The sequence below is a fragment of the Ornithorhynchus anatinus genome, chromosome 2 (assembly GCF_004115215.2).
Source record: "Ornithorhynchus anatinus isolate Pmale09 chromosome 2, mOrnAna1.pri.v4, whole genome shotgun sequence".
Classification (NCBI taxonomy): Eukaryota; Metazoa; Chordata; class Mammalia; order Monotremata; family Ornithorhynchidae; genus Ornithorhynchus; species Ornithorhynchus anatinus.
In genome coordinates this window covers 30,791,999-30,817,567 of record NC_041729.1, presented here as the reverse complement: position 1 = coordinate 30,817,567, position 25,569 = coordinate 30,791,999, and the positions used below count along the sequence as shown (strand labels likewise).

The 25,569-nt window shown below is 48.0% G+C and overlaps 1 protein-coding gene across 1 annotated transcript in view; it reads left to right on the top strand.

Moving 5' to 3' along the window:
- Positions 1-25,569, top strand: part of COG7 (component of oligomeric golgi complex 7) — a 50,946-nt gene that overhangs the window by 10,538 nt on the left and 14,839 nt on the right. Inside the window, exons 4-11 of the mRNA XM_029057125.2 lie at positions 317-485; positions 3,456-3,538; positions 6,508-6,630; positions 9,807-10,005; positions 12,272-12,399; positions 15,278-15,432; positions 19,623-19,739; positions 21,421-21,486. Coding sequence (XP_028912958.1) covers positions 317-485; positions 3,456-3,538; positions 6,508-6,630; positions 9,807-10,005; positions 12,272-12,399; positions 15,278-15,432; positions 19,623-19,739; positions 21,421-21,486 — 1,040 coding nt within the window. The remainder of the gene's footprint in view (positions 1-316; positions 486-3,455; positions 3,539-6,507; positions 6,631-9,806; positions 10,006-12,271; positions 12,400-15,277; positions 15,433-19,622; positions 19,740-21,420; positions 21,487-25,569) is intronic.

Genomic DNA, 25,569 nt, shown 5'->3' with positions numbered 1-25,569 from the left:
CTGCAAGGCTTAAGTTTTGTACCTTCTGAGAATAAGATTATTATTAGTAATAATAATAATTGTATTTTTCAAGCACTTACTATATGCCAAACACTGTACTAACTGCTAGGGTAGAGTCTACATGGGGCTCATAGTCCAAGTAGGAGGGAGAAGAGGTATTGAGTCCCCATTTTGCAGATTAGGGACCTGAGGCACAGAGAGAAGTGCCTTGCCCAAGGTCACCCAGCAGGTAAGTGGTGGACTTGGAGTCCTTAAACTCCCAGCCCCGTGAACCCATGAGACCCCATCCCTGTGCTGTCTCCTGCTTTGGACCTAGGCTGTGACTGTGATTTCGGCCAAGTTGACGAGCATGCAGAGCAGCCTGACGATGCTTGTGGATACACCAGACTACTCAGAGAAATGTGTTCACCTGGAAGCCCTGAAGAACCGGCTGGAGGCCCTGGCCAGCCCTCAGATTGTGGCTGCCTTCAATTCTCAGTCTGTAGGTAAGTGCAGCTCACTTTTTCTCACGTCTTCCGCAAGAGAAGGCCACCTAGTGGGATGACTGCTTAAAATATTCCAGTTTTTAAAAATATTTTCTTAAAATATTCCAGTCCTCTAGACTGTGTTAGTTCTCTAGACTGTAAGCTCGTTATGGGCGGGAAATATATCTGCTAATTCTGTTGTTTTTGTACTCTCCCAAGCACTCACTACAGTGCTCTGCACATAGTAAGCACTCAGTACATACCATTGATTGATTGATTCTTGATCAAATGTTATTTGTGGTATGGTATCCACAAACCCTTCTTTTATCCCGCTTCCAAGTTTTGGGGCCAATGGACACCCTCATTTTTGAAGACAACATCATGACCTAGGGCTGAGGGGGTGATTTTTTTTTTTTCAACTCACTTGAGCTCTGTTTATTTGGGTCATGTTAATCTTTTGCCCTTTTCTGATTTTTCTTATCAGAGTTCTCTGACTTGCTGCCATGGTACTGACATAACAACTCAACCTTATTACCTAAAGAGCTTTGAATGGGGTGTGGGCTGAAGTCAGCAAATAGTTGATAGGTTGGAACCGGCATGTGTGGTTTGAATGGACTGGTGGGTACTAATCAGTCAGGAACATTTATTGAGCACCTCTTTGTGCAGAGCGTATTGCTAGGTGCTTGGGAGCGTCCCTGAAGAGTTTATAGTCCATTTGGATAGACAAACACAAAACCAATTACGGGGAATAAGAGGAGAATGGAAAGATTGATAGGACCAGAAATACCTTGCTTTGTCCTATCAATCAATCAGTGGTATTTATTGAGCACTTACTATATGCAGAGCACTGTTCTGAGCGCTTGGGAGAGCACAGCACAACAGAGTTAGAAGGCAGGGAATGTGTCGTAGGCTTACAGTTTAATAATAATAATAATGTTGGGATTTGTTAAGCTCTTACTATGTGCAGAGCACTGTTCTAAGTCCTGAGGAAATACAGGATAATCAGCTTGTCCAGCGTGGGGCTCACAGTCTTAAATCCCCATTTTACAGATGAGGTCACTGAGGCACCAAGAAGTTAAGTGACTTTCCCACAGTCACACAGCTGACAAATGGCAGAGCTGGGATTCGAACCCATGACCTCTGACTCCCAAGCCCGGGCTCTTTCCACTGAGCCACGCTGCTTCTCAGTTTAGTGGAGGCCACAGATTGTAGTCTCTTCAATGTAAGTGTAGTTTCCTCGTCCCCCTTCTGCTCCCGAGAGTTTGTGGGGAGACAGTGATCTGGTTGTTCTCCTCTGGAAATGAATGCATGCTATCAATAATAATAATACTACTAATAATATTTGTGGTGTTTATTGAAGGGCTTCCTATGTACCAGGCACTGTACTAAGCGCTGGGGTGGATCCAAGCAAATCGGGTTGGACACGGTCCCTGTCCCACCTAGGGCTCACAGTCTTAATCCCCGTTTTACAGATGAGGTACCTGAGGCCCAGAGAAGTGAAGTGACTTGCCCAAGGTCACACAGGAGGCAAGTGGCGGAGCAGGGAATAGAAGGCAGGACTTTCTGAGTCGCGGGCCTGTGCGCTGCTCCTCCGCGTCACACTGTGGGTTCCCGGCTCTGTAGGTTGGTAGTAGCAGCAGGTGGTGCTGCTACTTTGTCCTGAACAGCCCCCGGTGGCCTTGCCCCATGGACTTTTCCTGGAAGCAGACGTAATCGCCTGTTTGGTGTTTTTAAGCTCGCCGACTTCCAGATGCATGTGGGTGTGGCATTGGTTAAGCTCATCCTATGCGTCAAGCCCTGAGGAAGATACAAGGCAATCAGTCGGGGGACAGTCCCTGTTACACGTGGGGCTCAGAGCCCAAGGGGGAGGGAGAACAGGTATTGAATCCTTTTTTTTTAGAGGAGGAAACTGAGGCACTGAGAAGTTAAGCGATTCGCCCAAGGTCAGCCAGCAGGCAAGTGGTGGAGCTGGGATGAGCACCCAGGACTGTGGTCTTTGCACGGGGCCATGATGCTTCCCCAGTGTTTCCTCATTTCCTCCGCTTTAAGTGAAATATTTCAAAGGTTTTCTGTAAGAAGATTTAGACTAATACTAAGAACGCACCCTCTTTGTAGAATGCTACAATTTGCAGCCTGCCATTGGATTGTAAACTCCCGAAAGGCAGGAACTGTCTTCTACTTTTATTGTATGCTCCCAAGCACCTAACGCAGTGCCCTGTGTCCATCAGGTCCTCGATAAGTGATGATTGATGAAGAGATTGACAGCATGCTGATAATGATGATTGACTTAACTCATTATCCCAGTGAATTGGAGAAACACACAGGCCCATTGTTTTCCCCAAACATAAATTCTTGAAATATCTCCTATACATTGTGACCTTCACACGGGGAAACGTTGACTCTCTGTCAGGAAGAATAGTGTAGCAAACTGAACCTGGGCCTCCGAAGGTGTGATTTCTAAAGTTGCTCAAAGCAACCCTTGTATCTGATACCAACAGCGAACCTGTTCCTATTCGGAGCCTAGTAATAATTATTATGGTACTTTTTAAGTGCCTACTATGTATCAAGCCCTGTTCTAAACACTGGGATAGATACAAGTTAATCAGGTTGGACATAGTCCCCGTCCCATATGGGGTTCACACTCTTAGTCCCCATTTTACAGATGAGGTAACAGGCCCAGAGAAGTGAAGTGACTTCCCTACGGAGTCAGGGGAGACGATAATATCTACTACTGAATTCCAGTCTGCTTTTCTTCTATTTATGCTGGTGCATTCTCTCTCTCTGTGGCAGTGGGACTACTGACTGTTGATAATCAATGATATTTATCTAGAGCTTGCTGTGGGCAGAGTATTGGAGGAGTACAATACAATGGAGCCAGTAGACTCGATCCTTGCCCTCAAGGAGCTTACAATCTAACAGAGGAGCTTACAGTCTGATACAGTCTGATTGCCTTAACTTGATAATTGTTTCTCTTTTATTGTGTTATTTTAGAACAGGCTAAAGTGTTTGTGAAAGTCTTTACAGAAATCGACCGGATGCCTCAACTCCTTGCCTATTACTACAAATGTCACAAGGTAAGGGACTGTCTAGGGGCCGGGATTGTTTTGAATTCAAAATGTCGTTTGAGGACAGAATGAAATGCAAGGGCTCTCCGGTTAGTGCTTTTAATTGGGACATAAAGTGTAGGTTTAACGCTAAATCAAGTAGTCCCCTGAGACGCAGTTTGGCCCAGTGGATAGAACATGGGCTTGAGAGTCAGAAGGACTTGGGTTCTGATCCCAGCTCCGCCACTTGTCTGCTTTGTGACCTCGGGCAAGTCACTTCACTTCTCTGGACCTCAGTTCCCTCATCTATAAAATGCGGATTAAGATGGTGGGCTCCATGTGGAACACGGATTGGGTCCAACCCGATTAGGTTATGTCTACCCCAGCAATTAGAACAGTGCCTGGCACATTGTAAACGCTCAGCAAATACCATGGAAAGAAAGGAAAAATGCCCAGTTGTACACTTTAAGGGTTGTGTCCTGGTGAGTCTGAGAGTTAAGGAAAATTTGCGCATTAGCATGCGGCAGTTCCACTGTCGCACACGTGTGCACAAGTGGCGTCTGATAACGAAACACCCTAAGCTCAATCAGGTTCGTGTTCTCCTAAAGAACGTACCCTAATTCCTTAATTGCGTCCCAGCGAAGACGCATATTGAAAGCCTGCCTTGGGGCACAAGTGAATACGGTATAAAAGTGTAGTGGTGGTCTCCACGATTCCAAAAAATTGACCGTAACAATATCAGTATATTGAAACAGCAATAAGAAAGACAAATACGATTGCAATGTGAATACCCAGGTAATAAAAGGTAGGTCAATATGTGATTTCCAAAATAGTATCTTTCACATCCTATTTAACAAAAAGACACCCTGTGCTGACCTGCTAAAGGTCTCCGGTGAATCAGTGCCGAGCGGAAGGATCGGTTCGAATGGACTTTTAGTCCGTAGTCGATGGTTGCGCGACGGGGGAGGCAGAGTGTGAGAGGAGGAAATAGTTGAGTTTAGGTCAGTTGTATGGGGGGCTGGAAAGCCAGAACCTTATGGTGAAAGTACTGTAGAAAATCCTGGCGATAAAGTTGCGCGGAGCTATGTAGCCCTGAAGAAGAGCAATAAAGGGTTCCCTATAGGGAAATCTTTTACCCTTCCACCTCCAAATGTTTAATTTATTTGGATTAGCCAGTAGGGGGTACTCTTGCCTTAGACTATTAGCTCTAAGTTTTTAAACCAAAAGTGAAATGTTCTCACTCAGGAATCCTCATCTCTAACCCTCAGCCGGGTTAATGTGTGTCCCCTGCCCAGAAGAGATCACTCAGCAAGGCCGAGGCGTTGATTTTTCTGTCCCCCAACCACTTAGAAGTATTTCCTTCAATCCGTCAAGTTCTTAGGAGAAGCAGCTTGGCTTAGCGGAAAGAACCCGGACTTGGGAGTCAGAGGTTGTGGGTTCTAATCCCGGCTCCGCCACTTGTCTGCTGTGTGACCTTGGGCAAGTCACTTCACTTCTCTGTGCCTCAGTGACCTCATCTGTAAAATGGGGATTAAGACTGAGCCTCACGTGGGACAACCCGATTACCCTGTATGTACCCCAGCGCTTAGAACAGTGCGCTGCTCATAGTGAGCGCTTAACAAATACCAACATTATCATTATTATTATTATTTGGTTTGAAAGGGTGGCCCTTAGGACAGAGTTCAAATGGGAGAGTCAGTGAGGTGGGGACTTTTTATCGCTCGCCCAGGTGGTCTTAGGAGTGCTGCGGCATCTTGGAAAACGAATCCCCAGTAAGAAGGGGTTTGGCGGTACAAGCTTCATTTCTTGGGGAATTCATATCAGAAGTAATGTTTGGGCAAATCTCCGACCTGTGTGTCTGCTGAGAGGGTGGCACGGGGGTCATTTTCTCCGGGGTAGACCCCATAGGCAGGGGCAGTTCTGGCGTTCTTTTGGGTCCGTAGCTGAAGCCTTGACTTCACTCTCACTGAGGGCCAGTGAAGCCCTGAGAATGGGGAGAGGAGCCAAGCAGCAGTGGAGGCTGTAGCAGAGATGCTCTCCCCCTTCTTGGAAAGAAGTTTTTTTCATGAGCCCAGAAACTGAACAGCCTCGCTCTCTCCCTCTCTCTTCCTTCTTTTGTCTCCTCTCTCCCTCCTCAGCACCCCCGCTTTCCCCTGGGGAAGAGTTGTGTATGTGTGCAAAGAATTCATCCAGTTCCCAGGAGGGGGTGGTGAATACTACTTGGTTTCTTGTGCGGGGAAGGGTGGAATATCTGGGTTCGGGGAGAGGTACTCTACTTCCTGGGACTAAAACTTCTGGTACAGCCCTGGGTGGGGCCCTTCTGATCACTCAAAAAAGCGCTAATTATTTTTGTCGTGTTTCTATTTTTGTTTTCCCCGGCCTTGCGGTCAAGGTCCTCTGCTTCATCGCTCCTCCCGAAACTATTGGCATTTTGTAAATTCTCTGGCGTCGAAATGGAATATTGAAAGACGTGAGCACCCTAAGCCTGCCCTAACCCTAATCCCTTAAAGTCTTATCCTCGAGTGGCTGTTAGCATTAGGGCAGGGAACTCTCAAGCCTTTCAGTAATTATGAAATATGGTAACACTCCTTTCGTGTTTGTCTGTAAGCAGATATCCAAAGGGCCACTAAACCCTTGTATTTTTATTTTTAAGAGCAGGGGTGTGGGGGAAGTGAATTTCCACTGGAAATAACAAGCAAAGCCAATCGCTTGTCACCGTGGGAGGGAAGAATAGTTCTTGTGGGTAGCCCATCCACCTGTGGTCTCTCTCCAGGTTCAATAAAACGCAGACGATCCCAACTAATTGGACCTGAGGTTAGTTCAACGAATCCAAAGTCTGGATAACTGAACAAAAATGGGCTTGACTCCGTCAACCGGGGGCTTGCCCAGTTTTAGCCAGTGATAGGAGCTTTCAAAAAATCGAAACTATCCTTGGCTCGGAAATCAGAAGTTTGGAAAATTGGCATTCTAACGTAGTGTGTTTTTACTCCCCATTGCAGGTGCAACTTGTGGCGGTTTGGCAGGAGCTCTGTCAGAGTGACTTGACGCTAGACCGACAGCTGACTGAGTTGTATGACACTCTGCTCGGAGCCTGGCACACTCAGCTCCAGTGGGCCATGCAGGTAATGATGATAAAAAGAAGAATAACTGTGAAGCGCTTTCTTTGTGCCAAGCACTGTACCGAGTGCTGGGGTAGAGATGTTATATGCACAGTGGACACAGCCCCTGACCCACTCAGAGCTCACAGTCTAAGTAGAAGGGAGGGAACGGGTATTTAGTCCCTGTTTTACAGATGAGGAAACTGAGGCACAGAAAAATGAAGCGATTTGCCCACACAGCAGGCAAACGGCAGAGCCGGGATTAAAACTCAGGTCCCCTGACACCGAGCCCCATGGTCTTTGAGATAGACCGTACTGCTTCCTTTTCTGCTTGAGTCCTAAAGGAAGCAGAAAATTCATCCGGGCACCAAGGTGCTGAGTGGTTTGTCCCAAATCTATTCTCCGACAAGATTTATCCCTCGCCTGGAGAGATTGTGCATGACCTGGCCCAAAAGGGGTTAAAGATCTATTTGGAAGTCCAAATCAAGGGTTGCTGTTTTGGTTGCCACTCTTAGCATTCTGCTCGGTATCTTAACTGGGATCTAATTTGACAGCATTGCATTTTTTTTAGTTGTAAAGCACGTGGAATTCCTAAACCATTATCTTCTTATCTAAAAACAAGAGGACCTCACTCAGGTGGTGTTCGAACAGCCAGTTGGGTTTCATTTCTTAGCATGGGGTGAAATCTTACTGCCTTGGAGTTTTGTAGTTGCCCAAGCACTTGAAGTATTCGAGGAAGAGCATGAGACCCCGAGGAGGGGATTGAGTCCGCGGGTTCCGATACGAAATGACATCAGGCTGAGTTTCCTACAGCCGGTAGGCGTTCTGAACCGTGAAAGGTCAGGGTGATTGTTATCTTGACTTGAAGGTTATGAAGACCATGAGAAGCAGTAAATCCTCTCATGCAAGGGGGGTAAAAACAAAACAAAACCCTAACCTTTCCTTGGAATAGCGTTTTGCCGCCCAGCTTGTTCTAGCAAGCTTGTTTCGGCAAGAGCTTGGCCCCCTCATCGTAATTAGCTGTGAATCACTTTTTCAGGTGTTGGTTCATTTGCTGCCCAGGTAAAAGGCCAACACTGCAAGAATGAATTCTGCGTACACAAGGTCATATCATTCAGAACAGTTAAAGGACCTTGCTCTTGCTACCCACCCCCCCACCCACAGCCTCCAAGCTTCAAAAACAACTCCCCAGTTCCTCAGAAATTATAATAAAGATAATAATAATGGTATTTGTAAAATGTTTACTATGTTCCAGGCACTCTACTCAGCTCTGAGGTAGATTCAAGCTAGTCAGATTGGACACAGTCCCTGTCCCCCATGGGGCTCACAGTCTCAATCCTCCTTTTACAGATGAGGTCAGTGAGGCCCAGAGAAGTGAAATGACTTGCCCAAAGTCACAAAGCAGGCAAATGGTGGAGCCGGGATTAGAACCCATGTCCTTCCGACTCCCTCGCCCGGCTCTATGCACCAGACCCCGCTGCTTCTCCTGCTGCATCTCAACCTGTGCTTGCCTGTTCTTTCCTATCGCTCACCTTTCCTGCTGTTCTTCATATTGCTTTTTTGTGGTATTTTTGAAGTGCTTACTCTGTGCCAGGCACCATGCTTAACTCTGGAATAGATGCACACTAATCCGGTTGGACATCGTCTATGTCCCATATGGAGCTCACAATCTTAATCCACGTTCTCCAGATGAGGTTGTTGAAGCCTAGAGATGTGAAGTAACTTGCCCGAGGTCACACAGCAGACAAATGGCGGAGCTGGGATCAGAACCCAGGTCCTTCTGACTCTCACTCCGGCGCTCTATCCATTAGGCTACTCTGCTTCTCCTACTTCTATCAAAGGAACACAAGTTTACCTTTCCAGCCACGTACACGCATCTAGTCCTCCCAGTAGAACACTTTCCCCCTAAACCCATCCAGGGCGGTTGCCCCATTTGGGTCCGTTCTAGGGCCCATTCTGAGTGGTGGGTGGAGCGGAAGAAGAAATAGAAACTTGCTACGCTACTACTATAACCCAGCCCGCACACTTCGCTCTGCTAATGCCAAACTACTGGTACCTCATCTCATCCATCTCCCTGCCGACCTCCCGTCCACATCCTGCCTCTGGCCTGGAACGCCCTCCCTCCTCAAGTCCGACAGACAGTTACTCTCCCCGCCACCTCACAGCCTTACTGAAGGCACATCTCCAAGAGGCCTTCCCTGTCTGAGCCCTCTTTTCCTCCTCTCCCACTCCCTTCTGCATCTCCACGGCACTTATGTATGCATCTGTCATTTATCTGTTTTAGTGTCTGTCTTCCCCTCAAGACTTGTAAGCTCGTTGTGAGGGAGGAATGTGTCTGTTATATTGTTCATTCATTCAGTAGTATTTATTGAGCGCTCATGTGCAGAGCACTGTACTAAGCGCTTGGAATGTACAATACGGCAACAGATAGAGACAGTCCCTGCCCAACGACGGGCTCACAGTCTAATCGACGGGCTCACAGTCTATATTGTTGTATTGTACTTTTCCAAGCGTCTGACATCCGAGCTTCCTCTGGCGGGTCCGTTTTTGGTACTCGTTTTTGAGGTTGGCTGTTACTGAGAAATACTTACATAGCACTCACACTTCCCCCCAGGGACTAGAACGGAAGGGCAACTAGCAGCTTCACGGGTTGTTAAACTGCTAGGTAACGATCACACAACCTAAAGTTCTTAGCTTAAAGTGAAAGAAGTGCTTCCCGATAAATACCCTGTGGATTCAGAGTACTGCTATCGTCGATTAAACAACTTAACCGGGGTAATGGAAATGTAAACCTGGAGGGAGGGGAAGGAAACTGCAGGGGGAAAAGGGGTGACTAGAGAGAGGTGGTTCAGGGGAGGTTGGGAGAAGAGCGGCAGCGAGCTGGGGAGTACACCAAGGACAAGGAATCCAGCTCTTCCGATCTTTCCCCGGTTTGGAAGAGGGCTTAGGTAGAAATCCATTCCCCCGTGGCTCTTCTCCAAAGCTGCCCTATGCCAGTCACCACCTCCGGCCGGAGCAAGGAGGCTGTCGATGGGTGAGCCCTTCCCGAGATGCTCCTCCGTGCAGCGTTAGTTGAGTAGATAGTGGGGAACTAGCGGCGGAATCTGGGTTAGAGTCCCGGTGACCTTGCCGCTTTTCGTCAGGTCTGTTTTAACGGGTCGCTCCTGGCCAACACGGTGGCTCTCTTCTCTTCTCTTCAGGTTTTCAAGAACGCCCACGAGGTGGTGACTGTGCTGCTCATTCAAACCCTGGAGGCCTTGGTGCCCTCCCTGCCCGTCTGCTTGGCCACTGGGTTGGAAAGGGTAGGGCCAGATGTGAAGCTCATCAAACTACTGGAGCTCTACGACAGCACGGCGCACTTCGCCAAGGGGCTGGAGACGGCAATGCTCTCTCACTTGCGTAAGCCTTCTTCATCCTCCCGGCCTCCTGCTCCTCGTCACCGGTCCGTTGCCCCCTGGGGTTTGGGTTCGTTCCCCCTTTTGGATGCCTGGCTGAACCGAAAGGGAAAGGATCGGTGTTTCCATCGTCAGCACTGAAAGGACTTTTTAAATGAAAACGCAAGTTTGTGTGTGGCCGTTCACTGGCCATTTAGGGTCATTTAGGGTCGGTGGCGTCCTGGATCCCTTTTTGTAGGGAACCGTGGCTACCTCCCATTGGCCTCTGAGACACAAGGGGACTAGAAAGGCTTGGTAGAAATCTGGGGTGGTGGTGGTGTTTTTATATGTCTTCACAGCACCCTGTCTTCAGGTAATTCAATCCACAGTAAAAGTGAGGTCACCTCCTCATTAAGGGAAGGAGCATGGCCTCGAGGAAAGCCTGGGCCTGGGAATCGGAGGACTTGGGTTCTGATCGTGGCTCCACACTTGTCCTGCTGTGTGACTTTGGACAAGTCACTAAACTTCTCTGGACCTCAGTTGGTAAAATGGGGATTAAGACTATGAGCCCCGTGTAAAACGAGAACCGTGTCCAACCTGATTAGCTTTTATCTATGTGTTTGGCACATAGTAAGCGCTTAACTAATACCATATATTTAAAAAAAGAACTAATGAGCCCACCTCATGAGAGAAATAGGCTTGGAGAAAGATTTGAAGGAGAAGGAATGAAATTGGTAATCAAGGAGTGGGAAATTCTTGCTTGCCAATATTGAGTGAGTAGGGAATCCAGCAGGAGAGTGGACATGGAATATTAGAGGCTTTTGCCCAGGAGGAGTCATTTTGAATTCAGCCCTCCTGGTGCTCTTGGACTAAGAGCCTAAAGTGGGTTAAAGTTCCCCTGCCATTTCCCCATTTACCTTAGAGCATCATAAACTTTAACGGGTGAAACTTGTGACGCGTGCAGGAAATTGCCGAGGGAAGTTTGTGGGCCTTGGTCTGCCATTTGGTTGGGGCCTGTCACCTTCTTGGTTTATTTAATAGTTATCCTGTTTCAATAGATTTGCTTGTAATAGCCTGGACATTCCAGGGAGTGTGGTTATTGTTCTGTTCCTGGTGATTCATAGGATATTTTTGGCAGGAAAACTACCCCTTGCTGGTCAGGCTTAATTATGAGAAGCAGGAGATACATCTGATGTCATAGCACACATGATTTCCAAAGGGAGGCCATAAACTGTCATACAGTTGGCATCAGGCTTCAGAGGTATGATGGGATCGGGCAGGCCACCGAGGAGAGGGTAGAGTGAACTCAGGGCAGTGGATCTGTTAGATGCATCAGAAATAGTCCTGGAGCAGCGTGGCTCAGTGGAAAGAGCACGGGCTTGGGAGTCAGAGGTCATGGGTTCTAATCCCAGCTCCGCTACTTGTCAGCTCTGTGACTTTGAGCAAGTCACTTAACTTCTCTGGGCCTCAGTTACCTCATCTGTATGTAAAATGGGGATGAAGACTGAGCCCCACGTGGGACAACCTGATCACCTTGTATCCCCCCAGCGCTTAGAACAGTGCTTTGCACATAGTAAGCACTGAACAAATACCACCATTATTATTATATCGTCATGAACCAGGAAACCATCCCTCTGAGCACAAACCACTCAAGTTTCATTGGTCTGTCGTTATTTGTTTCTCTTCCTTGACGTACCTGATGCTGGGGGCCCCTTCTGGGTTGACTGGTATTAAGATGGACCCTCTAGATTGTAAGATCCTTTTGAACAGGGCACACGTCTATCCACTGTGCTGATTGTCCTCTTCCAAATGGCTAGTACAGTGCTTCTCACCCAGTAAGCTCACCGTAGTTGATTAATGGATTGATTGACCCAGGGATTAGGTTGGGGCCTCTTCCAGGTCATCCATTTAAACCCAGTCCTCATCGGTAGGTTACTGGAAAGGCACGAAAACTCCTCAGCACAGTCAGTTGGGTTACATCCGATTAGGAATTTATCGTAACGGTTCCCTTCGTGAGGAACAGGAGAGGTTTGCTGTGCTTCTGTCCTCTGGCGTCTAGGGGAATGGCTCGAGTATTTCTTAAAAGTGCTCACTGAATAAGCTAGGGAAGGGCCCGAAGCAGGAGACTGCTCAAGTCCCTTTATCTGGTAGTCAAGTGTTAGAAGGCACTTTGGGGAGTCTGGTTACAGTGAATTTATTCTGTTAGAGAAAGTTTCTAAAACAGTTTCCCTGACACTCAACTGATTTCTAACCCCTGGGTTTGGCTATTCTAATCTGTGGATTCCTTCTAGGTGAACACAATCTGGTGAAGGTCATGAATTTGGTGCAAGCAGTGTATGGTCCATACAAACCGTATCAGCTACAATATGGAGACCTAGAAGATCATCACCTTCTCATCCAGATCAGTGCAGTTCCTTTGGTAATGGAACATTCCTATAATAAAAGACTTCAAGCATATGATTTGTTTCCTTAAAGGTATCAAGAAAAACTTGCTCAAGAGGAAAAGGAATGTTATTTGACAGTCATCAATCAGCCAATTGTATTGATTTTTTTTTTAAGTGGCATTCGTTAAGCATTTACTATATGCCAGGCACTGTACTAAGCACTGGGATAGGTGCAAGCTGAACAGGTTGGACACCGTCCAGGTCCCGCATGGGGCTCTCATCCTTAATTCTCATTTTGCAGATGAGGCAACTGAGGCACACAGAAGTTGTAACTTGTCCAAGGTCACACAGCAGACAAGTGGAGGAGCTAGGATTAGAACTCGGGCCCGCAGAGGGGGAGGCGGCCATTAAAGTAAATTTTGGATATTCATAAGTGCTGTGGGGCTGAGGGAGGGGTGAGTAAAGGGTGCAAATCCAAGTGCAAGGGTGGAGCACGAAGGGAGTGGGAGAAGAGGAAATGAGGGCCTAGACAGGGAAGGCCTCTTGGAGGAGATGGGCTTTTGAAAGCGGGAAATGTGATCAGCTGTCGCATATGAAGAGGGAGGCTATTCCAGCCCAGAGTTAGGACGTGGGCAAGTGGTAGGCGGCGAAATAGACGAGCTCAAGATAGAGTGAGTAGAATGTCATTAGAGGAGTGAATTGTGCGGGCTGCAGTGTAGTAGGAAATCAGGAACGTAAAGGAAAAGAGGGCAAGGTATTCAGGCGTGTTAAATGCATCCCTATGGCTGGGCTGCTTATGTGGTTCTGAGTCTGCATGCAGACTGCATTGCAAAGCTGCAAGTTATTAGCAACTTAATATATTATTGTTATTATTGCTAATATAATAATAATACAAAATAGACCCCGCTCCTTACGATGCCTCACAAGTCCGGTGTGGGCAGGAATCATCTCTCTTGGTTGCTGAATTGTACTTTCCAAGTGCTTAATACTGTACTCTGCACACAGTAAGCGCTCAATAAATACAAGTGAATGAATGTTTTTGCATCAGGGGTAACATGAAATGCCAGAGCAGGGGAAGCTGGGGACATTATTCCATGCTGAGAGGTAGCCTAAATTTAGGGGAACCAGGGCACTCCCCCCGCCCCCCAACCACTCTGGGAAGAGTCAGTTGATTCCCACCCTTTCAAGCAGCAACAAGGGAGCTTCCAGTAAGTAGGCTGGCAGTTGGGCCTGCCTTTAAGAACTCCCAGAGCCAGGGTCAGGCTAGATAAGGAAATCACCCTGCCTTCTCCATGCCCTTCTCCCTCCCACTCCCCCCAACTCCCCTCCTCCTCCCTGGGCAGAGGCTCTGGGTACCTTTGCCAGGCCCTCTTCTGAAAAGCAGTGTGGTCTACTGGATAGAGTTTGGGTCTGGGAGTCGGAAGGCCCTGGGTTCTAATCCCGGCTTTGCTGCTTGTCTGCCGGGTGACCTTGGACAGGTCACTTAACTTCTCTGTGCCTCAGTTACCTCATCTGGAAAATGGGGATTAAGACTGTGAGCCCCACATGGGGCACCCTGATTACCTTGTATCTACCCCGGGTCTTAGAACAGCGCTTGGTACATAGTAAGTGCTTAACGACTACCATAATAATAATAATTATTATTACTCTGGGCCTCAGTTCCGTTATCTGTAAAATGAGGAGTAAGACTGTGAACGCTGTGTGGGACAGGGACTGTGTCCAACTGGATTCCCTTGTATCTACCCTAGCGCTTAGAACAGTGCCTGGGCCTGTAGTAAGCACTTAACAGATACCTTAAGTTGTTTGTATTATTCCATTGGTTCAAAACTTGGCTTGGGCTTGACTCTCCTTGGTGGTGGAGATGTCAGGACCACTGAGGTCCTGGCAGCTCCCTGAGAGAGATGGGCGATGGAGAAGGGGAGCGGGATCTTGTCTGGGCGAACCATGGAGCAGGGGAAAGGGAAGGGGAAAGATTGGCGGGCGGCTCCCCGGGTGGCCCCGGAGAAGTGCGGCCTGGGTCGTGCGCCCTGCACTTTTCAGTCCAGTCTGAGTCGTTCAGCAGATTTCTGGGTGCACACGGAAATGCCGTGCTCTGTTTTCCTGGGATCTAGATCTGTTCTCGCTAACCCTCTTGCGGACGAGATGTGCCGTTAAGCGACACGCATCCTAGTATAGTTGGGAGGTCCAGAAACTGAATCCGGGAGTCCCCCGGGGACCAGCACAAACCTGAAGCAGCTGGTCAGGCTGTGTCGCCTTTCAGGAGGCCCTCTGATTTCCCACACCCCTTCTCTCTTGTAGTTGGGGTACCAGCTCACGTGTATAGTCGTTGCACCCGAACACAGTTTGGGGATCCCCTGTTCCTGGGACTTTGTCCCCCAGCAGCCAGCCCATGAGGCAACTGTAAATGTACACAGTCCCATCGGGCTGTATTTAGTCGCTTTGCAAAGCAGTGGCCTAGTGGAAAGAGCCTGGGCCTTAGGGGTCAGAGGACCTGGGTTCTAATCCCGGGTCCACCACTTGTGTGCTGTGTGACCTTGGGCAAAGTCACTTCACTTCTCCGGGCCTCGTTACCTCATCTGTGAAATGGGGATTAAGACCACTAGCCCCACGGGTGACAGGATCTGTATCTACCTCAGCACTTAGTACGGTGTCTGGCACATAGTCCTTTACAAATGCCATTATTATTTTTCTTCTTCTTATTATGTGTGGTTGTGCTTCTGGAAGTGAGCCTGGACCCACGTCTGGTTAGGCCCAGGCCCTACTGGCCTGGCTTCCATCTCCACTATAGGTGAATTTCCAGCCTGTACAAGGCCCTCTGGCCTCTCCTTCCTCTTTTTGTATGTTTAGTCTTGACTGAGCTTGATGCTTTTATGCCTGAAAGCAGCTTCTCTCTCCTGCTTGTGTGCCGATCAGGAACATTGGGAAGTTATCGACTGTGTCCAAGAACTGAGCCATTCAGTGAACAAGCTCTTCGGTTTGGCTTCTGAAGCGGTGGACAGGTGCATCAAACTCACTGATGGGCTGGGGACGTGTGGACTGCTGACTGCCCTGAAATCCCTCTTCAACAAGTAAGGCACTGAATTTATTAATAATTGTATTTAAGTGTTTACTATGTGTGTCAAGCTCTGTATTAAGTGCCGGTGGGAGAGACGGAGTAATCAGATCAGACTCAGTCTCTCTCCCCACATAGGGCTTGCTGTCTAAAGGGAAGAAGAACAGGTATTGAATCCGCATTTGACGCCTGTGGAAACTGAGGCATAGAGAAGTGAGGTGACTCGCTCAGGGTCACGCAGCGGGCAGGTGGCAGAGGTGGGATTAGAAATCAGGTCTTCTGACGCCCAGGCCCGTGCTGTTTCCACTAGGCCACACTGCTTCTCCAACCAGATAAGGAAAATTTGTCTTTTTGCGCTGGTTCGTTTAGATCGCAAGCCCCGTGAGGCCAGGGGTTGCGTCTGCTTACTCTGTGGCACTCTCCTTGTGGGCAGGGAATGTGTCTGTTGATTGTTATATTGTACTCTCCCAAGTGCTTAGTAGAGTAGTTTACACCCAGTGAGTGCTCAATAATGATCGAATGTATGAATGAACTCTCCAAACGCTTAAGTTCCTTGCTCACAGTAAGCACTCGGTAAGTATTACTGATGAAGACAGACTGAAAAGTCATTGGCGGTTCCAAAGCACAGCAAGGGATCCTGAGAATCTTGTGACTGAGACTGAATCATTCGAATACAAATTCCCTCGGCCACCAGTTCAGGGAGTTGCCAAGGAAGAAGGCGGCATGATTCATTCCCCTAAGGAGTCTGGGATCCATTGGGGGCGACGAGACCAACAGAATAAAGGAACGTGTGGATTCAAGGAATGAAGATCTCGACATTTTTACCCAAGCAACCACAGCTCTTATTGGAAAGAGTGGGGAGGGTGCCTGGAAGGAGTTGAACCTTGAGCCGAGCTGGGATGGAGAGAGGGGGGTGGGGTTTAGTAGGTAGTGGGGAAATGTTTCAGTCAGTGGGCTGTTGTGGGGGTGGGCAGTGTGTATGTGGGGGCTACTGGCAACTGGGTTTCATTGGCAACGGAGTGGAGCAGAGCGCCGGAGATGAGGGTGGAGGGCCCGAAAGAAACTAATTTGCAGTGGGAAGCCCTGCAGAGCCGCTGCAGGTTTGGAAAAGATGAACGACTCGCTCAAAATGACTCTCGAGGAAGTCATCGCTTCTCGATGGAATTTCTCAGCGTGCCACTCTGACGGCCTCAGCAGAGACTCCTGGATTTAATTCAGATGAAAAGTCCAGTTTGATCCAGTTCATCGGCCATATTTATTGAGCACTCACTGTCATTCATACTTCTTGAGCGCTTACTGTGTGCAGAGCTTGGGGAGAGTACACGATAACAGTATAACACACACGTTCCCTGCCCACAGGGAGCTTACAGTCTAAAGCTTACTGTGTACAGAGCACTGTCCTCAGCGCTTGGGAGAGCGCCATTGTAGAAATCTGGGGTGTCCGTGGGTACTCTGCGGTGGTTGGGGGAAACCTGGTCGCAGAGTTTTCTCCAGGAGGGAAATGAAGCTAGTCCGCTCACAGCCTGTGGGGTTGGGACTGCGTAAATAATAATTATGGTATTTGTTAAACACTTACTATGTGCCAGGCACTGTCCTAAGCGCTGGAGTAGATACAAGGTAATTGGCTTGGACACAGTCCCAGTCCTATGTGGGGCTCACAGTCTCAATCCCCATTTTACAGATGAGGGAACTGAGGCACAGAGAAGTGGAGTGACTTGCCCAAGGTCACATAGCAGCTAAGTGGTGGAGCCTGGATTAGAACCCATGACCTGTGACTTTCAGGCCTGTGCTCTATCCACTAAGTACTGCTGCTGCTTAAATGAGTGATTGGGCAGCAGGCCCTGAAAAATACATATTTGTCATAGTTACCGTGGTGACACCATTACTTAACCTCCTGTCTCTAAAATACAATTACACTGGAAACGACATTCCACTGCCAGTTTGTCTTAGCTGAATTGTTTGTGGGTTTTTTGTTTTTTTTAATACATACCGGGAAAGCTGCTGTCCTCTCCTTCTCAAAGAAAAGGGACTGTAGGTGGAGTCTTGGCTTCCCAACACTGTTAAACCTTGACGGCTTTTAAAACTTAGATTACGAGAAAATGAACAAATCTGAGAAGGGAGCAAGTGAAGCGTTCCGATAGGGAAGTGCTTTCTAGCAGTGTTTTCCCGGTGATTTTTAACCTTCCTTCCTCAAATAATATTAGTGATAGTGATGGTATTTGTTAAGCGGTACCGTGTGTCAAGTACTGTCCTAAGCGCTGGGGTAGATAGAGGATAAATGGGTTGGACACAGTTCCTGTCCCACATGGGGCTCACAGTCTTCATCCCCATTTTCCAGATGAGGGAACTGAGGCACAGAGAAGTGAAGTGACTTGCCCAAGGTCACACAGCAGACAAGCGGCAGAGCCGGGATTAGAACCCAGGTCCTTCTTATTCCCAGGCCCGTGCTCTATCCAGTAGATCACGCTGCTTCTATTTCCTTCTGCCTCCCACATAAAGCATAGGCCGGTTGGACTCAAATAGGCTGCTGCCCACCTCAGTCAACTGTGGCTAGTCTCATCGGGGGAGGAAAGTTAGCCAGAAAGGTACATTGTCCATAAGATGCAAAACTTGCAGCCATATGTCCCTACTGTAAGAATCCCATCTATTTGTGAGATATTCTTAGTGCACGGCTGCCGTGGATCCCAATGATAATTATGGTATTTAATAATAATAATGTTGGTATTTGTTAAGCGCTTTACTATGTGCCGAGCACTGTTCTAAGCGCTGGAGTAGATACAGGGTGATCAGGTCCCTTGCGGGGCTCACAGTCTTCATCCCCATTTTCCAGATGAGGTAACTGAGGCACAGAGAAGTTAAGTGACTTGCCCAAAGCCACACAGCTGACAAGCGGCGGAGCTGGGATTAGAACCCATGACCTCTGACTCCTAAGCCCATGCTCTTGCCACTAAGCCACACTGCTTCTTCACGTTGGTATTTATTAAGGTCTTTCTTAAGCGCTTACGATGTGCCAAGCATTTGTTCCTGGGTTAGCAAGGTAAACAGGTTGTCCAAGGTGGGGCTCACAGTCTCAATCCCCATTTTACAGATGAGGTAACAGAAGCACAGTGAAGTTGTGACTTGCCCAAGGTCACAGAGCAGACGACTGGCGGAGGCGGAATTTGAACCCACATCCTCTAACCGCCCCCCCAAGCCCATACTCTTTCCACTAAGCCACACTGCTTCTTCACGTTGGTATTTATTAAGGTCTTAGGATATGCCAGGCTCTGTGCTAAACGCTGAGGTAGGTAGACGATAACTAGATTGGACTCCATCCAGAGGAGACTCACGTTCCAAGAGGGAGGGAGAAAAGGTGTCGTCTAGCTCACCCTGGACCTCTTGCCCACATACTGCCTCTGGCCTGGAACTTCCCACCTCCTTTCGTATTTGATAGACGAATATTCGCCCCACTTTCAAAGCTTTATTGAAGGCACATCTCTTCCAAGAGGCCTTCCCTCATTTCTTCTTTTCCCATTCCCTTCTGGGTTGCCCTTGAACTTGGTTCTGCACCCTTTATTCACCTCTCCCTCAACCCCACAGCACTCATGTACCTATCTGTAACTCGTGTATTTATATAAACATTTGCCTTCCCCTCTAGATTGTAAACTCACTGTTGGCAGGGAACCTATCTACCGACTGTCCTCCCCCAAGAGTTTAGTACAGTGCTCTGCATACAGTAAACACTGAATAAATACGATTAATTGATGGAAGAATAGGTATTTTTAGCCCCCTCTTTCAGAGGAGGAAACTGAGGGACAGAGAAGTGGGTTGTCCAAGGTCGCCCAGCAGGCGAATGGTGATGCTGGAAGTAAACTCTTCAGTGTCCCGACTCCCAGATCCATGCACTTTCCATCAGGCCACGCTGCTATCCCCGGTGTTTTCCAAGTCTTCGTCTAGGGACTCTGAGCATCTCAGAACTCTGTACCATAGCTGGGTTCCCTGGCTATTTGTGGTTTTACAGGCCAGGATGGCTAAAATGCGTAGCTTCTCAACAGGGATTGGCTGATAGCTCAACTGAACTGGGGTCGTTTAAGAGATTTCTTTGAATTAGCTTTGTAGTGGAATGTACTTGTTAGAGCTCTTTACCGGAGCCCAGATCATTCCAATGGCTTTTCTAAGTTTGGGGGTTTTACTGAGTCAACTCGCTCTTTCCTTTTTTCATCCAAGGTACGTGTCCGATTTCACCAACACTCTGCAGTCAATTAGAAAGAAGTGCAAACTGGATGATATTCCTGCCGACTCCCTCTTTCAAGAAGACTGGACGGCTTTCCAGAACTCAGTCAGGTAAAGTGGCTCAGAAAGGAATCAGAAAGGCTGGCTGGGGTCTTCTTCTGAAATGGAAAATGTTGCTTCCCTTTCCATTAAAAAGGAGAACATTGTAATCGTAGCAGTAATGACACCTATCAAGCGCTTGGGTAGAGACGTGGTTAGAAGATTAGACAACAACCCCTATTCCATACAGGGCTCGTGGTCTGTCTTATCCCCATCGTAGAGATGAAGAGGCTGAGGCCCAGAGAGGTTAAGTGACTTACCCACGGTCACACAGCAGGCCAGTGGCACGGCTAGGGCTTGGACCTTGGGGACACCTGATATGAAGTGATTCCAGGTTCTTGCATGCAGAGGCTGTTATCTCTGGGAGGGATGGTGACTCTAGGACCACAGGGACTAGAAGGAAGTTTATTCCCACCCAGGACCCACCTCGGACAGACCTCAAACCCAGAATCATCCTTGAAGTAGCCAGAGGGTCTCAGAACTGGGTAGATCTGGAGCTGGGGTTTCAGGGACTGCTCTTTTCTGGCCACCCTGGGATCCATTTCCTTTTGAAGCCAAACTTTAAAATGTAATGTCCTATTGAGTTTCCTCCAAGAGAAGTAAATACCAGTTGCTCCTAAGCCAGGCCAGCCTCTGCGAGATAGGAACGTCCTTTGACTCGGGTCGTCGCACCGTCTCCAGAACTCAGAATTGCCTGACATATGCCAAAGTGGTATATACACTGGCCCATTCGATAAATGATTGTACCTACTTCTTTTCCTCTTTAGGGTTGGCTGACGATGGTGGTATATAGGTGCAGTGATGGAATTCTATACTTCCTCATAAACCTTCCCCACGATGGAATGCTTAGATACCATACCATAGCCATTTTTAGAGGAAGTTAACATTTAACTGAAAAACAAAAAAGTTTTTAATCTACGGCTGGGACAGTTTATAAACCTGGTGCCTTAGGTCTACATTAGGCTTAAGAACACTTCAAGTAGAGGTTGATGCAGTGAATGTCGTTATTTGGCGGAGCAAAAATGAGTAGGTTGGTATTAGTTTAGGTCAAACGGATTCGTAGACCAGCTGCGGAGATAACAGGTTGCCGTCTCCAGACCAAGTTTTATAATCTATGCATCTTCTTTCTCATTGTTAACATTCAAAAAATATTAAGTAATATTGTCTGTCTTGGAAAAGTTATTTAATTTCAACTGTCCACGGGGCCATATTTTCATCCCGAGCATCCCAGGATTCTGAATCTCCTTGGATTTGTTAGTTTGACAATCAACTTCATCAGGCAATCAATCAGTGATATTTATTGAGCGCTTTCTGTGTGCAGGGCACTGTACTAAGCGTTTAGGAGAGTACAATATAACAGAGTCGGTAGGCACATTCAATGCCCACAAGGAACTTACAGTCTGGAGAGGGGAGACAGACATTAATAGAAATAAAGAAATTATAGTTATATATGTAAGTGCTGTGGGGCTAAGGGTGCTCATGGTTAAGGGACTTGGAAGACCATAAAAGGTGTCCAATGGTAGTTACTAAGAGAAGGAAACACTCCCACTGAAGTATGAAATGGTTAACTTTCCAGGAACCAGCCAAACAAAATGTTGTGAATAGTTGGAATTTTTATGAATGAGACGCTGTTTGCCGTGCAAATGTCAGCGTTCCGGCCGTTTCCACCTGAAGTGCTTTTTGTTTTGTTCAGGATAATAGCCACCTGTGGAGAGCTCTTGCGGCAGAGCGGGGACTTCGAACAGCAGCTGGCCAACAGGTAAGCGGCATGCGTGCTTCCTTCCCATCTCTCTAGATGTCGGATCGAAGGGAACCCTACAGAAAAAGTTATAGTGAACGTGTAGGAAAAGTCCAGTTGGGATAATTCTCACAAAAGCCAAGAGCTTTGTCAGTCAGTCAGCCAGTGGTATTTATTGAGCGCTGCAGAGAACTGTAATAAGCATCTGGGAGAGCAGAATACAACAGTCGGTAGACATTTTCCCTGCCCACAGAAAGCTTTCAGTCTAGAGGGTCAGACATTGAAATAAATTATGGATTTGTACGTAAGTGCTGCGGAGGTGAGGGTTGGGTGGATAGAGAAGGAGTAGGGGAAATTAGGGTTTACTCAGGTAAGTCAGCTTGGAGGAGATGTGATTTTAATAGCGCTTTAAAGATGGGAGGGGTGGAGGTCTGTCGGGTGTGAAGGGGGAAGGAGTTCCAGGCCAGAGGGAGGACATGGGCAAGGGGTCGGTGGTGAGATGGATGAGATTGAGGAACAGTGAGTAGGTTGGCTTTAGAGAAGCGAAGTGTATGGACTGGGTTTGTAGTAGGAAATCACCGAAGTCAAGGTAGTGGGGGGGTCGAGCTGATTGAATGCTTTAATGCTGGTGGTAAGGAGTTTCTGTTTGATGCAGAGATAGATGGGTAACCACTGGAGGCTCTTGAGGAATGGGGAGAGATGGACTGAATTTTTTTTAGAAAAATGATCTGGGCAGCAGAGTGAAATATGGACTGGAGTGGCAAGTGACAGGAGGGAGTCAGTTTTATTTATTGACTGCTTATCATGTGCAGAGCACTATACTAAGTGCTTGGGAAAGTACGATACAATTAAGTTGGTGGACATGCCCCCTGCCCACAAGCAGCATACAGTCTAAAGGAGAAGACAGACATTTAAATAAATAACAAGCGGGGACTTTGATGACTAAATTACATTCTTCATTGGCGATTGAATAATCAATCAGTTGGTGGTATTTACTGAACACTTACTACGTGCAGAGCACTGTACAAAGTTTTTATGAGAGTACAGTTCAACAGAGTAAGACATGTTCCTTGTCCACAAGGAGTTTACAGTCTAGAGGGGAGACAGACATTAATATAAATAAATTTCCGATATGTTTGTAAGTTCTCTGGGGCTGAAGGTGGGTTGAATACCAAGTGTCCAAAGGGTACAGATTCTGGTGTGGAGTAGAATCCATTATGTAGACAGAGACTGTAGACTATAAATGAGTATTTTTTAATGGTGTTTAAACACTTACTATGTGCCAAGCACCGTTCTAAGTACTGGGGTAGGTACAAGTTGATCAGATCGGTCATAGTGCCTATCCCACATGGGGCTTGGACTCTTAAGAAGGAGGGGGATCAGGTATTCCATCCCCATTTTGCAGTTGAGGAAACCGAGGCGCAGGAAAGCAAAGTGACTTGCCCATGGTCACCCAACAGGCAAATGGCGGAGCCACGATTAGAACCCAGATCCTCTGACTCCTAGGTCCATGCTCTATCCCCTAGGCCACGCTGCTTGGTTGAGTAAAGTGAGCTGATTTGGGGTGGTGTTTTTAATCAGGTTTAATCCGGAAGGCTGATGAGAGGACATGGGTATTTAGTTGCAATTTCAAGGATGGATTTGACTAGCAGAGTGAAGGAGGGGCGACTGTTCCAGCCAGGGACCCCTGCTTTAGACCCCTGGACTCAAGGCCTGGAAACAGGAAAGTGAGAACTTGACTTGAGCTGGAATGATGTGTGTGGGTAGGCCTGCATCTGGGGATGAATGTGGGGTCACTGGGGCAAGATTGAAGAATGTGAATCGGTGATATTTATTGAGTTCTGTCTGTGTGCAGGGAATCTTACTAAACACTTGGGAGAGTATTATCATTATTGTACTTAAGTACTTACTATGTGTCGAGCACTGATCTTAGTGCTTGGGTAGGTCTGGCCAGACAGAGTCCCTGTCCCATTTAGGGCTCACAGTCTAAGTGCAGTAGAATAGAGTTGGTAGACATGGTCCTCGCCCACAGGGAGCTTAGTCTGTAGGGGACGACAGACACTGTAATAGATTACAGATGGGGGAAAATGCCTCAAAGCCTGCAGGGAGAAATCTGGGCTTGATTCGGTAAGCGGCAGGGATTTGACGGGGGGCTATTCTAGCTGTGGCATGTAGGTTAGATTGAGGAGGCTAGGTCCCACTAGTCCAGTTATTAATGAACTATGGCTTTTGGAATAGGAATGGAAAAAATAGAACCTGTCCAAGTGATGTGATTCTGGGGGATGTCATTGTCTTTTTGGTGCGGTGAAAGAAAGGAAGAGCAGAGTAACCTGCTCTGTGACTGAGATTTTCAGTGCATACCAACAGTCCAAAAATGCTTCTTGGACAAGGAGGACCTGTGGACAGGACAGCATAACTATTTTCTCCATTTCTTCTGGGTTCTGACCCTCTTCTTCCCCCACCTTGGTTATGAAGTCAGTTTCACAATGATTCCACTGAAGACTAAACGTGTGACACAAACCCGTACAGGTGATTTGATCTTCCCAACTAGCTGAAATATTGAACAAGGACTCCTCATTTGAGTCACTCCTCCAATGAGCAGGGGCAGCAACTTGAAATAGTCTGGAATTCAGTTCATCATCAAGCGTAGGGTGTGTCACCCCCCAGCCTTGGGAACTCCACATTGCCGAGGTCGTGTTATGGTTAGGGAGACAATACAAGCTGGCTTGTGCTGGTGTCACTGAGAGGCAGGAATCTTGCGTGAGGAAGCTGGATCGTATCAGTGCTTTCCTCTCCACAGCCCCAGTTTCCGCATTGTTTCTGCTGAAAAGGGGTAGGGATTCTACCGGGTAACGTGTTGGGAACCAGGCTAGACTGTAAGCTTATTGTGGGCAGCGGACGTGTCTGTTTATTGTTTTACTGTATTCATTCATTCAATAGTATTTATTGAGCGCTTACTATGTGCAGAGCACTGTACTAAGCGCTTGGGATGAACAAGTCGGCAACAGATAGAGACGGTCCCTGCCGTTTGACGGGCTTACGGTCTAATCGGGGGAGACGGACAGACAAGAACGATGGCACTAAACAGCGTCAAGGGGAAGAACATCTCGTAAAAACCGATGGCAACTAAATAGAATCGAGGCGATGTACAATTCATTAACAAAATAAATAGGGTAACGAAAATATATACAGTTGAGCGGACGAGTACAGTGCTGTGGGGATGGGAAGGGAGAGGTGGAGGAGCAGAGGGAGAAGGGGAAAATGAGGCTTTAGCTGCGGAGAGGTAAAGGGGGGATGGCAGAGGGAGTAGAGGGGGAAGAGGAGCTCAGTCTGGGAACGCCTCTTGGAGGAGGTGATTTTTAAGTAAGGTTTTGAAGAGGGAAAGAGAATCAGTTTGGCGGAGGTGAGGAGGGAGGGCGTTCCAGGACCGCGGGAGGACGTGACCCGGGGGTCGACGGCGGGATAGGCGAGACCGAGGGACGGTGAGGAGGTGGGCGGCGGAGGAGCGGAGCGTGCGGTGTGGGCGGTAGAAAGAGAGAAGGGAGGAGAGGTAGGAAGGGGCAAGGTGATGGAGAGCCTCGAAGCCTAGAGTGAGGAGTTTTTTGTTTGGAGCGGAGGTCGATAGGCAACCATTGGAGTTGTTTAAGAAGGGGAGTGACATGCCCAGATCGTTTCTGCGGGAAGATGAGCCGGGCAGCGGAGTGAAGAATAGACCGGAGCGGGGCGAGAGAGGAGGAAGGGAGGTCAGAGAGAAGGCTGACACAGTAGTCTAGCCGGGATATAACGAGAGCCCGTAATAGTAAGGTAGCCGTTTGGGTGGAGAGGAAAGGGCGGATCTCGGCGATATTGTAGAGGTGAAACCGGCAGGTCTCGGTAACGGATAGGATGTGTGGGGTGAACGAGAGGGACGAGTCAAGGATGACACCGAGATTGCGGGCCTGCGGGACGGGAAGGATGGTCGTGCCATCCACGGTGATAGAGAAGTCTGGGAGCGGACCGGGTTTGGGAGGGAAGATGAGGAGCTCAGTCTTGCTCATGTTGAGTTTTAGGTGGCGGGCCGACATCCAGGTGGAGACGTCCCGGAGGCGGGAGGAGATGCGAGCC